Consider the following 16,548-nt stretch of genomic DNA (forward strand, 5'->3'; position numbering starts at 1 on the left):
ATGTATTTCTTCTGTTTGTTTTTCTTTGTTTATTTTTCTCCACTGCAGGGGAATATTAAACCAACTCTTTCTCTTTCAGCTACAGTGCTTGCAGCCAAAAAGGAGGCCATCAAAATGGACTGCATCAAAGGTCATAAATCTTAGTAAACCTCTGAAACCCCACGAAAAAAAAATGGTGTATGGGGAAAAAGGCAAAACCCAACTAGCTGAGGACAACTGTCTCTTATAACCAGGTCATCTGTCAACCGTTTTTCACTAGATAACTTAGATATCCAACAAAAACAAAAAAGAGCTTATAGAGCTTATAGCACATGCCAGTGTTTTGTGTGTGCTGATAATTTTCTGCAGTAAATAACGACATCGTTTTCACGTAAAGATTCCTTTCCTCCCCAAGGCAGCCAAGCTAATAAGTTGGTTTTTTTTATATAAAGGCAGGCCAGCTACCATATGTTAATCCTGTACTAATCAGCTCGTGCCTCTTTCTTCATCCACCTTCTTTAGTTTATTTTCTGCTTTGGTTTCATGGCAACGACGTCATCGACACCAGATTCATCTTCAGATTTAAGTATTACAGTCGAAAGCAAACCTCCCGAATCGCGATTATCTGAATTGGGTATTAAATCATGGCCTAAGTAAGTATTCGAAAATGCATGCTAAACCATGTCGCTGCCTGTCCTAAATTGTTTTCCTGTTCATGATTTTGTTTTTCCCCTCCTTTTGTTTTGGTAGATGGGGTTGTCCTCCAGGGAAGTATTTGCTGAAATTTGATGCGGAAGAGATCTGCTATTTGCTTAAAGGCAAGGTGAAGGTGTATCCAAAAGGGTCATCTGAATTTGTAGAATTTGGTGCAGGTGATCTTGTGACAATCCCCCAAGGACTTAGTTGCACTTGGGATGTATCAGCTGCAATTGATAAGCACTATAAATTTGCCTCCTCATCATCTTCATAATTCCACCATCTTTTTAGCCATCTTTATCTCTCCTTTTTTTCCTTCTTCCTCTCTTTTTTCTTCCATTAATGACAAGTTATTCTGTTATTCAACAAGATTTAATACCAAAGTTATATCTTTCGATTATGAGAATTAATCAAATTCTTTTAATTAAAAATAATTTTCATCTATAATCAAACGAAAACGTTCGATTGTTAAAGATAAGTATCTTTTTGAACCAACGATTTAATAACCATATCTAATAATTTTTTAAATTTTAATATCTTTAATTCAAAATGATCTAAAATTTTACTTAATTTAAATGAAATCCAATATCTAAAAGTTTTAATCTAGGACAACTGATGTAACATTGTGTAAGCAACAAGTTAAAGCTTATCTTTGGTTCTAACTTTCAACCAAAGTCCAACAACAAAACCCACGTTTCTAAACGGTGACCTTAACGATGATGGTGACTAATGTGCTAAACGTGGATGGATGGCTTGGATTGATGAAGTGATCAAATATCTTGCTCTGGTATGTATATGGATTGGAAAGAATAAACCCAAACCCTCTGTGATTGCAGTGAAGTCCTTCTCGGTTAAGCTACTTTTCAGATAAAAAGTGATTCCATCCTGTAGTCGTTTTCTTTTGTTGAGTTTGGTTGGGTTCAGAGGGGGCTTGGGATTTTGACTAGTACTAGCTGCAGGATTGGGGAGAATACCCTTCAATTGGATATGCACTGAGATTGCCAATGGGAAAATTGGACTACCTTCCAACATTATTTTTGGATTGAACCCTGTTGTGGAACTAAAGCAAGGAATGACTTGCTGAGTCAAGTTGTTCCAAATCTACCTTTATATTTTTTCATTTATATTTGTTTGATGGTCATGGGTAAATTGAATGGATATTCTTGAATTCGAACTTTGAATTTTAGACTAATTATTATTAAATCGTATCTGAATTATTATTTCATTTATAATTATTTCATAAAATTTTAAATATATTCGAGATTTATATCAAATACAATATTTTATTAAAATGTTTAGATTTGATTAATTTATATTTTTAAGACAATTTTTACATATATTCTCGATAATATATCAAGAAATATTGTTTGATATATCAAATCGTGCAATTTTTTTTTCCCAAAATGAGTAAGTTAAAAAATTTAACTTAAATTCTAAATAATCAAGATAAAGAATAATCAATTTGAAACCATCCAAGTACCTAAACTCAAACATGTATATCACACCCTATCCAATTACCTTTTCAATGCATAAGACATACTTTATTTTAAATTTACAACTTATAAACAAGGTTTACATTTAGTTTTAACCTTAACATTGTTATTATTAGATATTTAGGTCATATATGTGTATATATATATATATATATATTTATATAACATTGTTTTTATTTGGTATTTAGGTCATATATGTGTATCTGTATATATAATAAAATAAAATAAAACTTTATATTATATATTTCGATAAAGAAAATTGTTGAAAAATAATGACTTAATTAAGTACTGATTAAATTCTTTTTTTTAAAAAAAAGGAGAAAATATAAATTGTTATTGGGGGGAATTAGACAAAAGGAAAATAAGAAGCGAAGGGGCGGACTCCGCTGAAGGTGGACCAAGAAGAACTAGCAAAACCAGAGCTTCCGCTGCTCATTGCCTCCAAAGGGTAGAGAAAGAACACAAAGAAAAAATGGAAGAAGCAGAGATGGTAACACCAGGAGAGATGTTGGGAAGAGCCACAGAGCTCAAAGCAGGGAAAGGAGCTTACGTGGGACAGCATAACAAGAACATCTACGCCTCCCTCACTGGTTTCCGCCGCATCCAATCCCCTCCTTCTGATTCTCCTGACCAGGTTTTCTTTGCTTTTTCCACCTGGGTTTTTTTTTTTACCCTTACATCAATTTAACCCACAAAGTTCATTTTTTTAATATTTTTATTCATTCATCATTATAAGCTCTGGGGTTTTAGCTTCAGGGGAGGGGGTTAAGCTTAGGTTAATTTTTCAAATTTTTTTTCTTGTTTGGTGCTGTGTTAATTCTCAACATAAATTGTGGGTTTTTGACTTAGATAAATTTGAACCAATTTTTTTTCTATGTTATGTTTACAAATAAAGTCTTGGTTTTTAGCTTAGATAAATCTTTTTCTTTGGGTGGATCGCGTTGTATGTTTAGGTTGGTATAAACTATGTATATAATGATTTTCTTTTTGAATCATAGTTTTTGTTGAATTAATGCTTGGATAATTAAAATTCATTTTGCATAATGTGTTTCTATTTTGGCATTGTAATTGATAATGGTGATCATAATCATTTATAGAGACCAACTGTGGAAGTAACTGGTCACAAAGCTCATGGTCCTGTTCCGGAGCCTGGTTCTGTTGTCATTGCCCGAGTAAGTTTGCATTTATCTTTTTCTTTTAAAAATATTGTGGAAGCCGATATATTAGTCATCAACTATTAATTATCTTAAGCAATATTTAGTTTCTGATATCAAAATCTGATGTTTATTTGAATAATAGGTTACAAAGGTGATGGCTAGGATAGCATCAGCCGATATTATGTGTGTTGGTCCAAAGTCTGTGAGAGAAAAATTCAGTGGTATAATTAGGTACCCAATCTTCTTTTTCTTTCTATCAGAAGTGGCGGTGCATCTACCATATGCATGTTGAGTTTTCTTATTTAAAAATGATATTTTCTGTTTGCGTTGAGCTATCTGTCAGTCACTTGGTAACTGGTTTCCTGAAAGCATTGTTGAAAGGTAACTATCCTTCATGTATATGTGGCCCCAAAACTATATCTACCTTCTTGCCTCGGTTTCTAGCATAGAAGTGTGTTTTTCCTTTCTGAGCTGCATGCTTTACTTTTTGTTGATAGAGTTCTATAATCTGGAGGCTGTATACCAATTTGTTTGCAAGATGTTTGTCATTTCCTTGTGGCCCATGATTCATGTAGTAAATGCCATGTTTGACAGCTAGCCATTCCATACAATTTATAGTGCATTCAGTCTATTATACGCTTAAACATGCCATTTGTCCATCACTTATAAGTTGCATAGAGGCCTTGAGAATTTCAAATGCTTGCTGACTTTATGTACTTCTGGCTAGATTTTGCAAGAGGTATGTATTAACTCAAAGACGGTTTATTTTAACAGGCAACAGGATGTTAGAGCAACTGAAATTGACAAAGTGGATATGCACTTGTCATTTCGTCCTGGTGACATTGTCAGAGCTGTAGTGGTATCCTTTGCGATGTAGTGTTGTCTTGTTTTTAAATCTTAACCTTTTATCCAAGGTGGTTGGAAATTGTATAACTGTGTTGACATTTATATTGTTCTGTTATGCAAGTAGTTTTCCTTAACACAGTGCCTTAATTAAGCTGTCTCTTGGAGATGCACGGGCTTATTATCTATCAACTGCTAAGAATGAACTGGGTGTAGTCTCTGCAGAGAGCTCAGCAGGTAAAGATTGATTTCGGTAGTTTGGCAATTCTTGTAAATTGGTCTGAAACGCAGACCTCTTATGTTTCTTGGTAGTCCTTCAGCTTTCTATTGTACTCATCCACTATTATGTGTTTGACAACGCCTCAGCTTCTCCAATTTTGTTGTCTATTATAGGTGCAGCAATGGTTCCAATAAGTTGGACGGAAATGCAGTGCCCGTTGACTGGCCAAATTGAGCAAAGGAAGGTTGCAAAAGTTGAAAGTTAACTAATTGGTACCAAGCAAAGCTAGGAGCAGTCTTTCATGTGCCAGTTTCCTAAGTTTTGCCTTTGAGAAATTGTATTTAGGAAACATGATCTTAGGCAATTGCGTATCACAGAACTCAAATTCTGACAGTTTTAGAAAGAAACGAGGCACTCTCAGACTTCTGTAGTTGAATCATTCTTTGAAAGCTTTAACTTTTTTATTCCATGGTGTAAACTACATACAGGTTGAGAATTTGAAATATGTTTTGTTATATGTTTTCGCTCACTTATTCAACCAAAATCTAGGCATCTTTGATTAGAATTCAACATTTGAGTGAGATTTTTTAGGGGAAGTTTTGCAGTAACAACAAGACTTCAATTGTCAAATTCAATAATGCTTTTTTAATCCATGTGTTAAGTAGGAAATAAGAATCAATAGAAGAAGATTTTCCCATTATGTTTTTAAAATTACTCAAAAAGAAAAAAAGAAAAAGAAAAGTAATATACGGATAATCTTTGAATTGCAGATTAGCCAAAAATATCAGTTGTGGGTCCTCAATCCTCCTTAAGGCCCAACCAATATCCACAAGAAAACTTAGAAAAAGAAATGAACAAAAAACAAAAACTATAAATTGAAGTCCCAGAAGCTAACTTCCAAAACTACCAAAAATCCCAACAGCATCTGCCACTGAACAACTCAAAGCTTTGAAGCATGCCTTCTTCTTCTCTGCTTCTCCTTCAACCTCTCACCTTTCCCTCAACTCCATCCCACTCTCCTTCCCTTCTGTTTCACCAAAATGCCAACTTTATCGCTTCCAAAACTTCTCTAAGAAAACCCTTTAACTCCAAAAAGCTCTACCTCTCAAAGCCTCAAACTATCCCATTTGCTCTCACGGAATCAGACTCTCCCAAGTCCCTTGAACCTAACCCTCAAACCCTTCTCCAAGAAGTTTCTGTAAGCACTAAATTCATAGTTTTTTTCATCAAATTTGGTTCTTTGCATTGTTTCTTTTTTAATGTTAACTGTTAACCTACTTTCTGTTTTTGTGGTTTGCAGGACAGTTTTGATCTTCCATCAGATTACTTTTCCCAGTTACCGGGAGACCTTCGTTTAGATGTAAGATGAATTTGGTGACTCTTTCGGATATAATTAACTATCATTTTAAAGCATGCCAATGATGGGTTTTTTGGGGTGTTATAAATGTGTCTATAGTTAAATGATGCAGCTTTTGATCTTTCAAATGGACCTGTGATTGATGAGGTTAGTTATCTTTACTTATTGCTTGGTTGCTTAATTTCTTGAATTGTTAGTCTGGTCTTTGAAATTTTGTGAGGTAATATGAAAAGAATGAATTGTAAGGTTAAGTTGTATATCTTTTGCTAGGAAGAATTCTGGAACTCTGATCCTAGAAATAGTTGATGCTTAGTTTCCTTATTCAGTCTCACTTTTTATGACTTCAATCGTAAATTGCATCAGCCGGTTCATGTACCTGTATTCTCTAACTATAATATGGTTTTAATTTCTCCATCTCTAAGATCTGAAATCGATTAATTTAAAGGTCCTACTAATTTACACAATGTCTAAATTGATTGAGATACGTAAATTGAGCATTAGAAGTGAATGTGCCAAAGAGGGATTGGCTCTGAGGTCAGGGGAGAGTTGTAAGTTATTGGGTTTACTCATTCAGCTTCTGTTCAGTCTGGCACTGCAATAATTCTACTGCTCATTAACGTCTTTCTAAAATGTTAGAACTGAATAGGGTATGAAAATTTAAGGATAACATAAAATGCAAAAGCAGAGATATATAAATATTAATTGGTGGCAGATTGAAAATTAATGACATGCTAAAATTCAACAATTGCAGTCCCTGTTCTAGAGCGAAGCAGCTTGCTGATGGAAGCTATAGAATTCAATTATTCAAATATCTTGTTTTAAATTATCCATGAATGCAAATAATAAGATCCTAGCTTCTGTTTTAGTTCATGATTCTCTTCATGTACAGATATCTACTGAAAACTAAATGTAAAATTCAGTGCTTGACTTATTTAGGAATGCCCCTTATTCTCTACCATGCTTTTGGAATTGAACCAACCATATGATACAATTGAAGATTGGCATGTTGATAACCTTTGTGTTACTGACAAGAATAAATTGCTGATTATTACCTTAGCTCTTTGAACTATATTTTTCAGTGTGGTCTAGAGTTGGGAGAAACATTATTAAATCTCTCTAGAGCTTGGGAGCTAGCTGATACATCAACTTCCCGCACATTAGCAAGCAAGCTCCCTTTGTTGGGGAGCTCTTTGACTGACAATGCAAAATCAGGCAAGAGAAATGCTTATGCAAATGATGCTTAAATACATTCTAAAGAATTTTTGTTCTGAAGCTTTATTCCATCGACTTGCTGCTTTAGCATTTGGAAGGCGTTTACTAGCCGCTGGAAGGAGGTTCCAGGGAATGGGACAGTATGGTCAAGGGGAACTACAAAAGGTAACTCAAGTAACCTAGAAATGAATGCTTTTGCTTAATGTAGTCTGTTTTATGAACATTCAAACTTTTTTCCTAGAGATTGGAGAAGTACTGAAATGTATTGTAGTTCCTGACCAAGAAGCAAAGAAATAGTGCAAAGACCTCATCCTCATCTCGGATTACTGCCATGTCAAAAAGTATTCTTGAGATTTTTTCCCCAAGGAAACTTTTATATTATATCATAAAATATGAAAAACTTCTCATTGAACCATTGTAGATTGCGAAAGCAATGACTGCAGCTGGAAAACTTCTGTCTGCAAGTTCGGTATCTACAACAAGTGACGAACAACCAAAAATGGAAACTAGGATGCTGAAGGTAGATAGCATCCCTCCACCTGTTCTAGGATGTATCTTCAATCAAATGCACCTGAAATAATTACCAAACACAAGTTTTTTCCAATTGCAGTTTGGAGACCTTCAGCTTGAGGTAACATCTGAGAAAGCCAACATTGGAGCTGCAATAGGTTTTGTTTTCGGGTAAATATCTCATTTACACTGAGTTCTCTTTTCTACTTTTATTTATGACAACAAATACTATAATAATGTATATAACAGCTCTTAATCTTTAAAATTTAGGATTCTTTCATGGCAAATAGCTCAGGGAATCCAAAGTATCCCAGAGAGTTCATTGGAATATGCAAATGACAATGCTCTGCTTCTAGCTAAGGTGCTTAAAAATGGTGTATCTGATTCCATTGGAACTTGTTCTCTCGCAAAACCTGTGCCCATTGCTGGATACTAAAACCTGAAACTTTTGGATGCAGTCTTTAAGGGGAGCACTGCTTGCACTTTTCTATTCATCCACATTCTTGTCCGCTTTCACCGCAATAGGCCTTGTCTTACTGGGAAGACAATTGAAGTCTTGAGGAAAAGTGACCTTCTTGGAGCTATCTTGCCTCAATTTGCTTGAAAAATGGCTAGATTAAATTCTATTTAGACAACAACAACCTGCAGCTTCGATACTCAATAATCAAGAATAGTATGGAAGTAAGGCTGCTACCCGTCTGTGACTTCAGAAAATACAAAAATTTTGTGATTATGAAAATGTAGTTATGTCATTTAGTTAGCAGATCCCAAATTTGTTCGGATTAAGGCTTAGCTGAGTTGAGCTCAGTTGTCATCTGGTCCTCTCTTTTGGTTATTTGGAACAAGGGAAGATTGATAATTCATCTAAATGGAAGATTATTTCTTATGTTTCCTTCCCTTTTTTTTTCCATGGAGAAATCAATCAGCTGACTTGTTGTAAATGAACAAGACAAATCGACACTGATGATGTACAATTTATACACTTCCAAGTTTGGAGAAGAGCTCCACCTTGAATGAGATTAGGGGTTAAAGTGAATTGCTGGAATCTACATGTAAATAGGTGTGGGTATCTAAGCTGTGAATGGTATCAACGTTGATTTAGAGATGGTGGATGTTCTGCAAATTTAAAGAAAACCTTCTCTCCTTTGAAGTCTTACGCTCACATTTCTATAAAGGACTTTCAAGTAGAGTTTTGCTGCCCATCTTTATATGCTGGTTCCTGTGGGTTGAAAGCACAGGCAACGAGGAGTCTATCTACAGAAAGTCATATGGCGTATCATGAAACTGCTACTTCAATGTAACGACCCTCACCTACGGTTGTGCACGAGTCATGTAGGTTAGCTCATACGAACTCAGCAAGCCTTCTAAATATTTTTATCTTACCTAGTAATTTCTTTTCCTTTATATCATTCATCACACTAACAATGATTCGTGCTAAAGTAGCAATTTTTAATACTTCATCACCATATGATTTCATAAAAAAAATACCAAGTATTTACACAACACATTTTATAAAGCATAACTTCAAATTTAATTAAACAATACCTAAAGGCCTCGACTTAAAATAATTTAAAAAATACAACACTTTTTTTAAATAGTAGACAACTCGACATCTAGTAAGCGGAGTGACACAAGAGTAGGGCTATGAGACATTAATTACCTACGCAACGAGTTGAAGTCCTCTCACCATGATTGCTCTCCAAAATTTACTTAGTTGACATGTCAACCAGTTAGGGTAAGTCTTTCATACTCAAGTATAATTGTAATGACATGCTTAATTAATAAAAACATATCAATGAGGATATCCTTGGGTAGGTCTAGTGCAGCCCGTAGGCTTTCTCTCATATCAATAACATTAACATCTATTCATGAGCACTCCCCACGCTACCAAATATGAGTTAGGCTTCAAGTCCCTTTTTACCTACTAGTGGGAATTCCCCGTGCTATCAAATATGACTCGAGACTTTAGGTCCCTCTTTACTATCAAATATTAATAATCAATAATCACTACTTTGTGCACAAGGACCACACAAATCTGATGCGGTAATAAGACCTATACTCGTAGGGTTTACCCAAGAAAATAAACCAATGGAATTTCACTTGCATATAATCAATTCAATCATAAGCTCAGAAGGCATGTATGCATGTTTAAATCATGAGAGCCATGAGTGATATATAGCCAAGTTCATCATAAAATCAGTGAACATTAAAATAACAAGTTCAAGTACAAAAATTAATAAGCATGGCATAGTTAAAATATTACACTCAAGCATCATGAAAATTGCCACCAAGACAGATTAGAAAATTCATTAACAATCTCTCTAGGGCCTTTATATGAGAGTGTAATGCATACATCATATTTTAAAGGGTTGTTTCCCATTTTGTAAACAGCTTGATAGTTTTGATATGCCCACAAAAACAACACGTATAAAACAATCTTAATAATAATTCCTAATCATTAACAGCTCATGCAACCCAATTGCAATCCAAATATAAACATTGGAACTCAATGTAATTGAATAATATCTAAACAGTTGACATATCTAGCATATTTAATCTATCATAATCAGCATTCAATAATACTATAAAAAAAAAAATTGCCCACTCACCTCTTTTGGTGGGAATTCTCAATAATTATACCTATTAATTTCGTCACAAAAATCTCATTTTACTCAGTATGGTTCCTTTTCAAATTTCCAGCACCATTATTGGTATTCAATATAATCTTTGAGAGCTACTCAATTTTAATTCTCCCGTAAATTTGAACCTTAGCTTAACTTCCAGCAGCTATATATCCACATACAAACACAATTCAAATTTCAGAACCCAATCAATCAGTCTTTTCACCAACTCAAAATTTAAAGCTCAACTTTCATAACTTTATGTTAAAATCCCATGGAGAAACCAATCAGCTGGATTCTTGTAAATGAATAAGACAAATTGACACTGCTGATGTACAATGTATACATTTAGAAGCTTGGGGAAAAGCTCCACCTTGAATGAGATAAAGAGATGAAGTGAATTGCTGGAATCTACATATGAATAGGTGTTGGTATCTAAGCTGTCTGATGGTTGTCAGAGTTTATATTGAGATGTTAGAGGTTCTGCAAATTTAAAGAAAACCTTATCTCTTTTTAAGTCTCACTCTCACATTTCTATGAAGGACTTTCTAGTAGAAAACATGCTTGTCTCAGTTGAGGATTTTACAAGTATCAAATGTTCTGAACGAAATTAGGAGATTTAAAATATCTCAACTGTCAATTCCCCATGGCTTTCTCATAACTTATGATGGTTGGTATGTGCATTGAAAGATTTCATTTTAGATATATATAAGCTGATTAGAGGAACTATCATGTTGTGCATAGAAGCCTAGTGCTTTAGGAGTCAATCTATGTTTTCCACTCTCTTGCACTAAGGGTTGTTGCATTCACTGGTTAAATGGTTTAAATCAGCCAAAACAAGGTTCGCACAAAGGGAGGCAAATGGATCTTTCTTGCAGGTGCTTTCAATCTATAGTCGACCTCTTCTCTAGTCACAGGTACACCATCTGCTTCCAAAAGGCAAAGAAGAATGCTTCAGAGATTGTAAACCAGACTTTTCCCTGGCACAAGCAAGCACTATTGATAGCTGACTCTGCATAGCATAACTAAATGATTAATTCTGCTTCTTATTACTTAAACATATTTTGCTTACTGTGTCTATGTTGACAGGAAAATGACATGCCGCGGCGACTTGGTTATAAAGCAATGTTTTTGACATTACATTCATTTCAATTATTCAGAAAATTAAGATTCTTCAACTCATGAATTGTGATGAAGTCATTCATATCAAAGTAATTGCCAATAATGCTCTTATCACTCTTGGTTTTACGTAACTTATATTGACTAATTGAAGCATTGGTTGTCAGTTTCCGATTGCTGGTGCAAATCTGTTGCATCGTCACGCTCTGTGGCAACTTGTCGATGCATGGAAATCTGTGGCCTGATGCAATCTGTTTTGAGTTATAAAATTTTAGATTCTTCAGTTTGTGAAGAGGCCATCCGACTCTAACAGTGAAAGCCAAAGGACCAAAAATGCTGTCACAATCTGGTGAGGCATAACCATGGTTTTATGCACACCTTCTTGCTTAATTAATTGAGGTTATGACATCAATGATCACCTAATTATGGTTAAGAAAACACTAATCAAAACATTGACTTATTGGTTTGAGACTTCTGAGGCATGGAGTGACTGCAAGTTCATTGAGAAGCCATGCCCTTTGCTTGCTTCTGGTGCTCACTGGGATTAAATTAATCACTAAAGGTTGCATATAACATATCATTTTCACAGTTTGTTTTTTTATAAGTGAATCTTTCTTCAATCATGGTGGCTCCCTATGAAGAACCTTTTATTGACAATTTTTGTTTTCTTGAGATGTATGGTGAAGTGTTGCCAAATAAACTATAGAGTTTTAATTGCCACATGCAACCTCAATGATTTGCTGCCTCACAAATTGAATAACGATATTAGAGGATCTATTATTGATAAACAAATAGATTAAACATATATTCATCCAATACAATTTTCATACTTAAGTCAGCAGCTTAAAAAACTAATTGGAGTACATCTGAAAAGGGAGCAGGGATCTTCAAATCCAGCCAATTTTAATGCAATACCCTAACATTAAATAATCATGGGATCCATTTTGCACTTTTAATTAAAAGCTAGTGACTGTGGTTGGTAATGGATTCCTCCAATGGTACATGTGCTGATGGAACAATTGAAGGGTTTTTTTAAATTCAGATTTGGAATCAAAGCCTGAGATTCTTTGTATCTTGGACAGAATTAAATCATGGATGAACAACTTTGCTTTGTATTATAATTAAAGTTAGGATGAAAAATCACTTTCAAAAGCTACATGATATAAATAATATAATTTGGAAATGAAAAATTAACCTTTTCCACTCAAATCTCAATTTTTATTAAAAATTTTGAATCTGCTCTGTGTTGACTCTGCCATATGAAAAAAACCCAAAGGTTCAAATCTGGATGCAATCATACTAGTATTAATGCATCAGATTTTATCAGTATTCTGTGCTTGAACAAGAATAGGGTGATCTTTTGAGTTAAAATAAAATTTTAATATATTTATATAAAATATTGGAAATATAACAAGGATGTCAACGATGTTATCTTGGCTTTGACAAATAAACCAAGAGTTAAATTCTACTGCCATTAATTGCTTTTTTGGCGTCAGACATATGGTTATCTAATTCTACTATACAATATTAAATCAACAGGGATGGATTTTTGCTTTCTGTCCATTAACAAATAGACTCTTAATAATTAATAAGGAAATACATAAGCATTTCATGTTTATTACGAGGAATTCTTATGGAGATTTAGATTTCTAATTACACTAACTAGGCAAGGGTTTTCTTTTCTCTTTGAGAAAATTAAAGGCAATAACTAGCTTTTAATGTTTGTTAGCCTAACCACTGGCTTTTAAAATGCTTTAATTATAAAAATTGGACTTTTCTAGATATTTTGCCTAGTTGAATAATATATTGATTTCCTTGGTTGGACTTTTAGATTAATGGTCCTGAAATTAAAAAATGTTCACAAAACCTTTACGTTATACAAAATGAATCTTAAACCAATCAAAATAAATAAATTAAGCTAACAACGTTCACTTACTAATTCTGCATATATAAAAAAGAAAGTTTTGACCCAAGTGGTTACAGATATAGCCATCCATCTCCATCATATTCGTCATATAGAGATAATTGTAAACAATTATTTCCATTGTTTAATTAAATAAAAGATTAATTAATTTCTTAATTACTGGAAACAGAAACAAAGCACGCCATTAACCCCAAAACTGATTACTCTGGGTTAATTAACTCCGAGCTCGGGAGTCGAGATTAATTAATTCGAGTGGACCAAATTTGCTTTTAATCTCGAGTCCCTTTACATGTAATGGTAATTAGGTACAAAATTTAAACTTGATTTTTCTCGTACTGGTTATAGATGGTCTTAAATCAAAATTTTTGAACACTTGTAGTTCTGATATGAATCTTTTATGGCATTATAACTTAATTATGGATAAAGAGAGTTGCTGTCACGAGAGGATGAGGGGATAGCAGCTCGTCCCACTTGGGCGGTCTGTATTTTCTTTAACTCTTTGTTATTCTCTCAAAAACTGGTTGCTGTGCAAATTGGCACCACTGGATTCTCATTTCATCTCCTTCACACATACACCTGTTCATTTACACGTGAATACACCCATAAAATATATATAAATATATATATTCATATATTTATTAACATTGAATGCTACTATCTGAATAAATCTAACCATTGTAAGTCTGCTTTGAAATTTCATTCTTTTAACCTCCTTTCACTGTCTATATAATCCCACCTTGGAGGCCCTCTCTCTTTCCATCCCCTCTTCCTCTTTCATTTTTCCACCATGGCTTCCCTCACTTGTACAGCCTCTGACCTCATCCCCCTCCTCTCCTCTTCCTCCTCCACCAATGCAACTGCCCTCGCTTCCTTCCTTTGCACCCGTTTTTCCACCATCTCCGACCAGCTCTCGGACGCCACTCACGCCATTGACAACACTTACCTCCTCTTCTCCGCCTACCTAGTCTTCGCCATGCAACTCGGCTTTGCCATGCTCTGCGCTGGCTCAGTCAGAGCTAAGAACACCATGAACATCATGTTGACGAACGTCCTTGACGCAGCTGCTGGTGCACTGTCTTATTACCTCTTTGGCTTTGCCTTTGCCTTTGGTTCACCTTCTAATGGTTTCATAGGACGCCACTTCTTTGGACTTAAAGCTTACCCTTCACCTTCGAGTGATTATAGTTTCTTTCTTTATCAATGGGCTTTCGCTATAGCTGCTGCCGGGATTACCAGCGGGTCCATAGCTGAAAGAACCCAATTCGTAGCTTACCTTATTTACTCGTCCTTTTTAACCGGCTTCGTTTACCCCACAGTTTCACATTGGTTTTGGTCGGGTGACGGGTGGGCCAGTGCGAGCCGATCCGATAACCTTTTATTCGGCTCGGGTGTGATTGACTTTGCTGGTTCGGGTGTGGTTCACATGGTTGGGGGCATTGCTGGCTTATGGGGTGCGTTGATTGAGGGTCCGAGGCTTGGCAGGTTCGATCGGGCGGATCGCTCCGTGGCGTTACGCGGGCATAGTGCCTCATTAGTAGTGCTGGGAACGTTCCTTTTGTGGTTCGGGTGGTACGGGTTTAACCCGGGTTCGTTTTTGACCATCGTGAAAGGGTATGGTCGGGGTGGGGGCTATTATGGGCAATGGAGTGCTATAGGGAGGACAGCTGTCACGACGACAATGGCTGGGTGCACAGCTGCCCTTACAACCTTGTTTAGTAAAAGGCTATTAGTTGGTCATTGGAATGTAATCGATGTTTGCAATGGTTTGCTAGGGGGCTTTGCTGCAATTACCTCAGGGTGTTCAGTAGTAGAACCATGGGCTGCAATCATATGTGGCTTTGTGGCAGCGTGGGTTCTAATTGGATTCAACCTTCTTGCATCCAAATTGAAGTATGACGACCCACTAGAGGCAGCCCAATTACATGGGGGGTGCGGCGCGTGGGGTTTACTCTTCACCGGATTGTTTGCAACGGAGGCATACGTCAACGAGGTGTATCCAGGGCGGCCGGGCCGCCCACACGGGTTGTTCATGGGTGGTGGAGGGAAGCTGCTAGGGGCACAAATCATTCAAATTTTGGTCATAGCAGGGTGGGTCACGGCCACAATGGGGCCACTCTTTTATGTGCTACACAAAATGAAGTTGTTAAGGATTTCCGAGAATGATGAAACTGCTGGGATGGACTTGACTAGGCATGGGGGATTTGCTTATGCATATCATGATGAGGAGGATCTTTCCCGCACGCCAGGGTTCATGATGACCAAAATTGAACCAACTAATGGAAGTCCTTCAACAGAGGGTCAAACATCACCTTCCAATGTATAAATCAAATTTAGTGATTTGCCCCTTGTAATTGTAAACCTTTATTAATTGTGTGTTATGTACTAAGTATATAATATAATCACTCAACTTTAGTCACATCCCTTTTTCTTGGAAAGGAAATTATCATAATCTCTGATATTTAACTTGTTTTCTTGAAAACCAGAACAGTTAGGTTCCACCAACGTGTGTTAAAAGTTGGAATATGGTTTTGTCGAAGACCTAAATTACTGAACTTTAGACACATTTGCACAATTATAAACTGGACATGAATATACTTCTAGGAAAGAGATTAGTTTCATGCTTTCCTTTTTGAGTTCCAGAGAAAATATTACTGGGAACTTGGACAAGGAAAGGAACCAAAAATGACCATGCAAAAAGAAACCAGAGAACATCACAAGACAGCCTATGTTATAGATTTGGATCATAAAGTTCCTTAAACAGCAATGGCAAAAATTTTAAGGAAAAAAAAAAAGTTTCATAGACAGCCTGTCTAACTGAAAGGGTAAGATAAATGTAAGGCCATCAGTCCATTCTGTTCATCAGAAGGAACTGATTCCATAAATATAGACCATAGGGAGAATCAATGCTTGATTTGGGCAATTTGTATGTTTGAGACCTAGTGACCAAAAGGTTTAAATAGCCATATAAGCAAGTTGGAGGGAGGTGATTTGAATGTATCCATTGAAAGTACTGATATACAAACTTTCCAACAAGGAAGGAAATAAATGGCTAAAGTCTTTGAACTATGTATACATACATTAACTTTGATCCATGAAATCCAAGTTGTACTAATAATTAACTCCCACTTCAAATCTTTTTGCCAGTTTCCTTTGATCTTTATAGTCAAAAGTCCAATGGTATATAGTTGATTTAATGCCCCCTATATTCTGCTCTCAATCACTAGCTTTCTCCATCCAACATTTTCTTTTTGGCTCACAGGATTCTGCTAGCCTCCCCCAAATAAAGAGGCCTACCTGTGGCATTCAAGTTACTAGCCTATCCCCATGATGCCAACAATATATCCATTGGGTTCCCCTAAGAGATCATTGCTTGCCAGAGAATTTATTCCCATGCCAATAAAATTGATGGTGCCAAAT

General features: G+C 35.8%; 3 protein-coding genes across 3 annotated transcripts; all 3 read left to right on the plus strand.

Annotated features, from left to right (window-relative positions):
- The first annotated feature begins 417 nt into the window (after window positions 1-417).
- LOC110415702 (RmlC-like cupins superfamily protein) lies at window positions 418-1,834 on the plus strand. Its single transcript, XM_021427398.2, has 2 exons — window positions 418-632; window positions 730-1,834. The coding sequence occupies exons 1-2, from the start codon at window positions 523-525 to the stop codon at window positions 947-949; spliced, it is 330 nt and encodes a 109-aa protein (XP_021283073.1). The 5' UTR covers window positions 418-522; the 3' UTR covers window positions 950-1,834.
- A 681-nt stretch (window positions 1,835-2,515) lies between these two features.
- On the plus strand, window positions 2,516-4,905 carry LOC149527283 (Nucleic acid-binding, OB-fold-like protein). Its single transcript, XM_089783254.1, has 6 exons — window positions 2,516-2,802; window positions 3,266-3,340; window positions 3,468-3,556; window positions 4,100-4,184; window positions 4,324-4,405; window positions 4,562-4,905. Exons 1-6 carry the CDS (start codon window positions 2,641-2,643, stop codon window positions 4,651-4,653), a joined length of 585 nt encoding a protein of 194 aa, XP_089639380.1. The 5' UTR covers window positions 2,516-2,640; the 3' UTR covers window positions 4,654-4,905.
- A 128-nt stretch (window positions 4,906-5,033) lies between these two features.
- Window positions 5,034-15,543, plus strand: LOC110414912 (ammonium transporter 1 member 2-like). Its single transcript, XM_021426309.2, has 10 exons — window positions 5,034-5,586; window positions 5,689-5,748; window positions 5,845-5,892; window positions 6,825-6,957; window positions 7,046-7,122; window positions 7,379-7,477; window positions 7,568-7,638; window positions 7,738-7,828; window positions 7,926-8,016; window positions 13,908-15,543. The coding sequence occupies exons 1-10, from the start codon at window positions 5,344-5,346 to the stop codon at window positions 15,452-15,454; spliced, it is 2,460 nt and encodes an 819-aa protein (XP_021281984.2). The 5' UTR covers window positions 5,034-5,343; the 3' UTR covers window positions 15,455-15,543.
- Window positions 15,544-16,548: the final 1,005 nt, after the last annotated feature.

This window comes from Theobroma umbraticum, unplaced genomic scaffold (genome assembly GCF_002168275.2).
Source record: "Theobroma umbraticum cultivar Fairchild unplaced genomic scaffold, ASM216827v3 scaffold_147.0, whole genome shotgun sequence".
NCBI classification, from domain to species: Eukaryota; Viridiplantae; Streptophyta; class Magnoliopsida; order Malvales; family Malvaceae; genus Theobroma; species Theobroma umbraticum.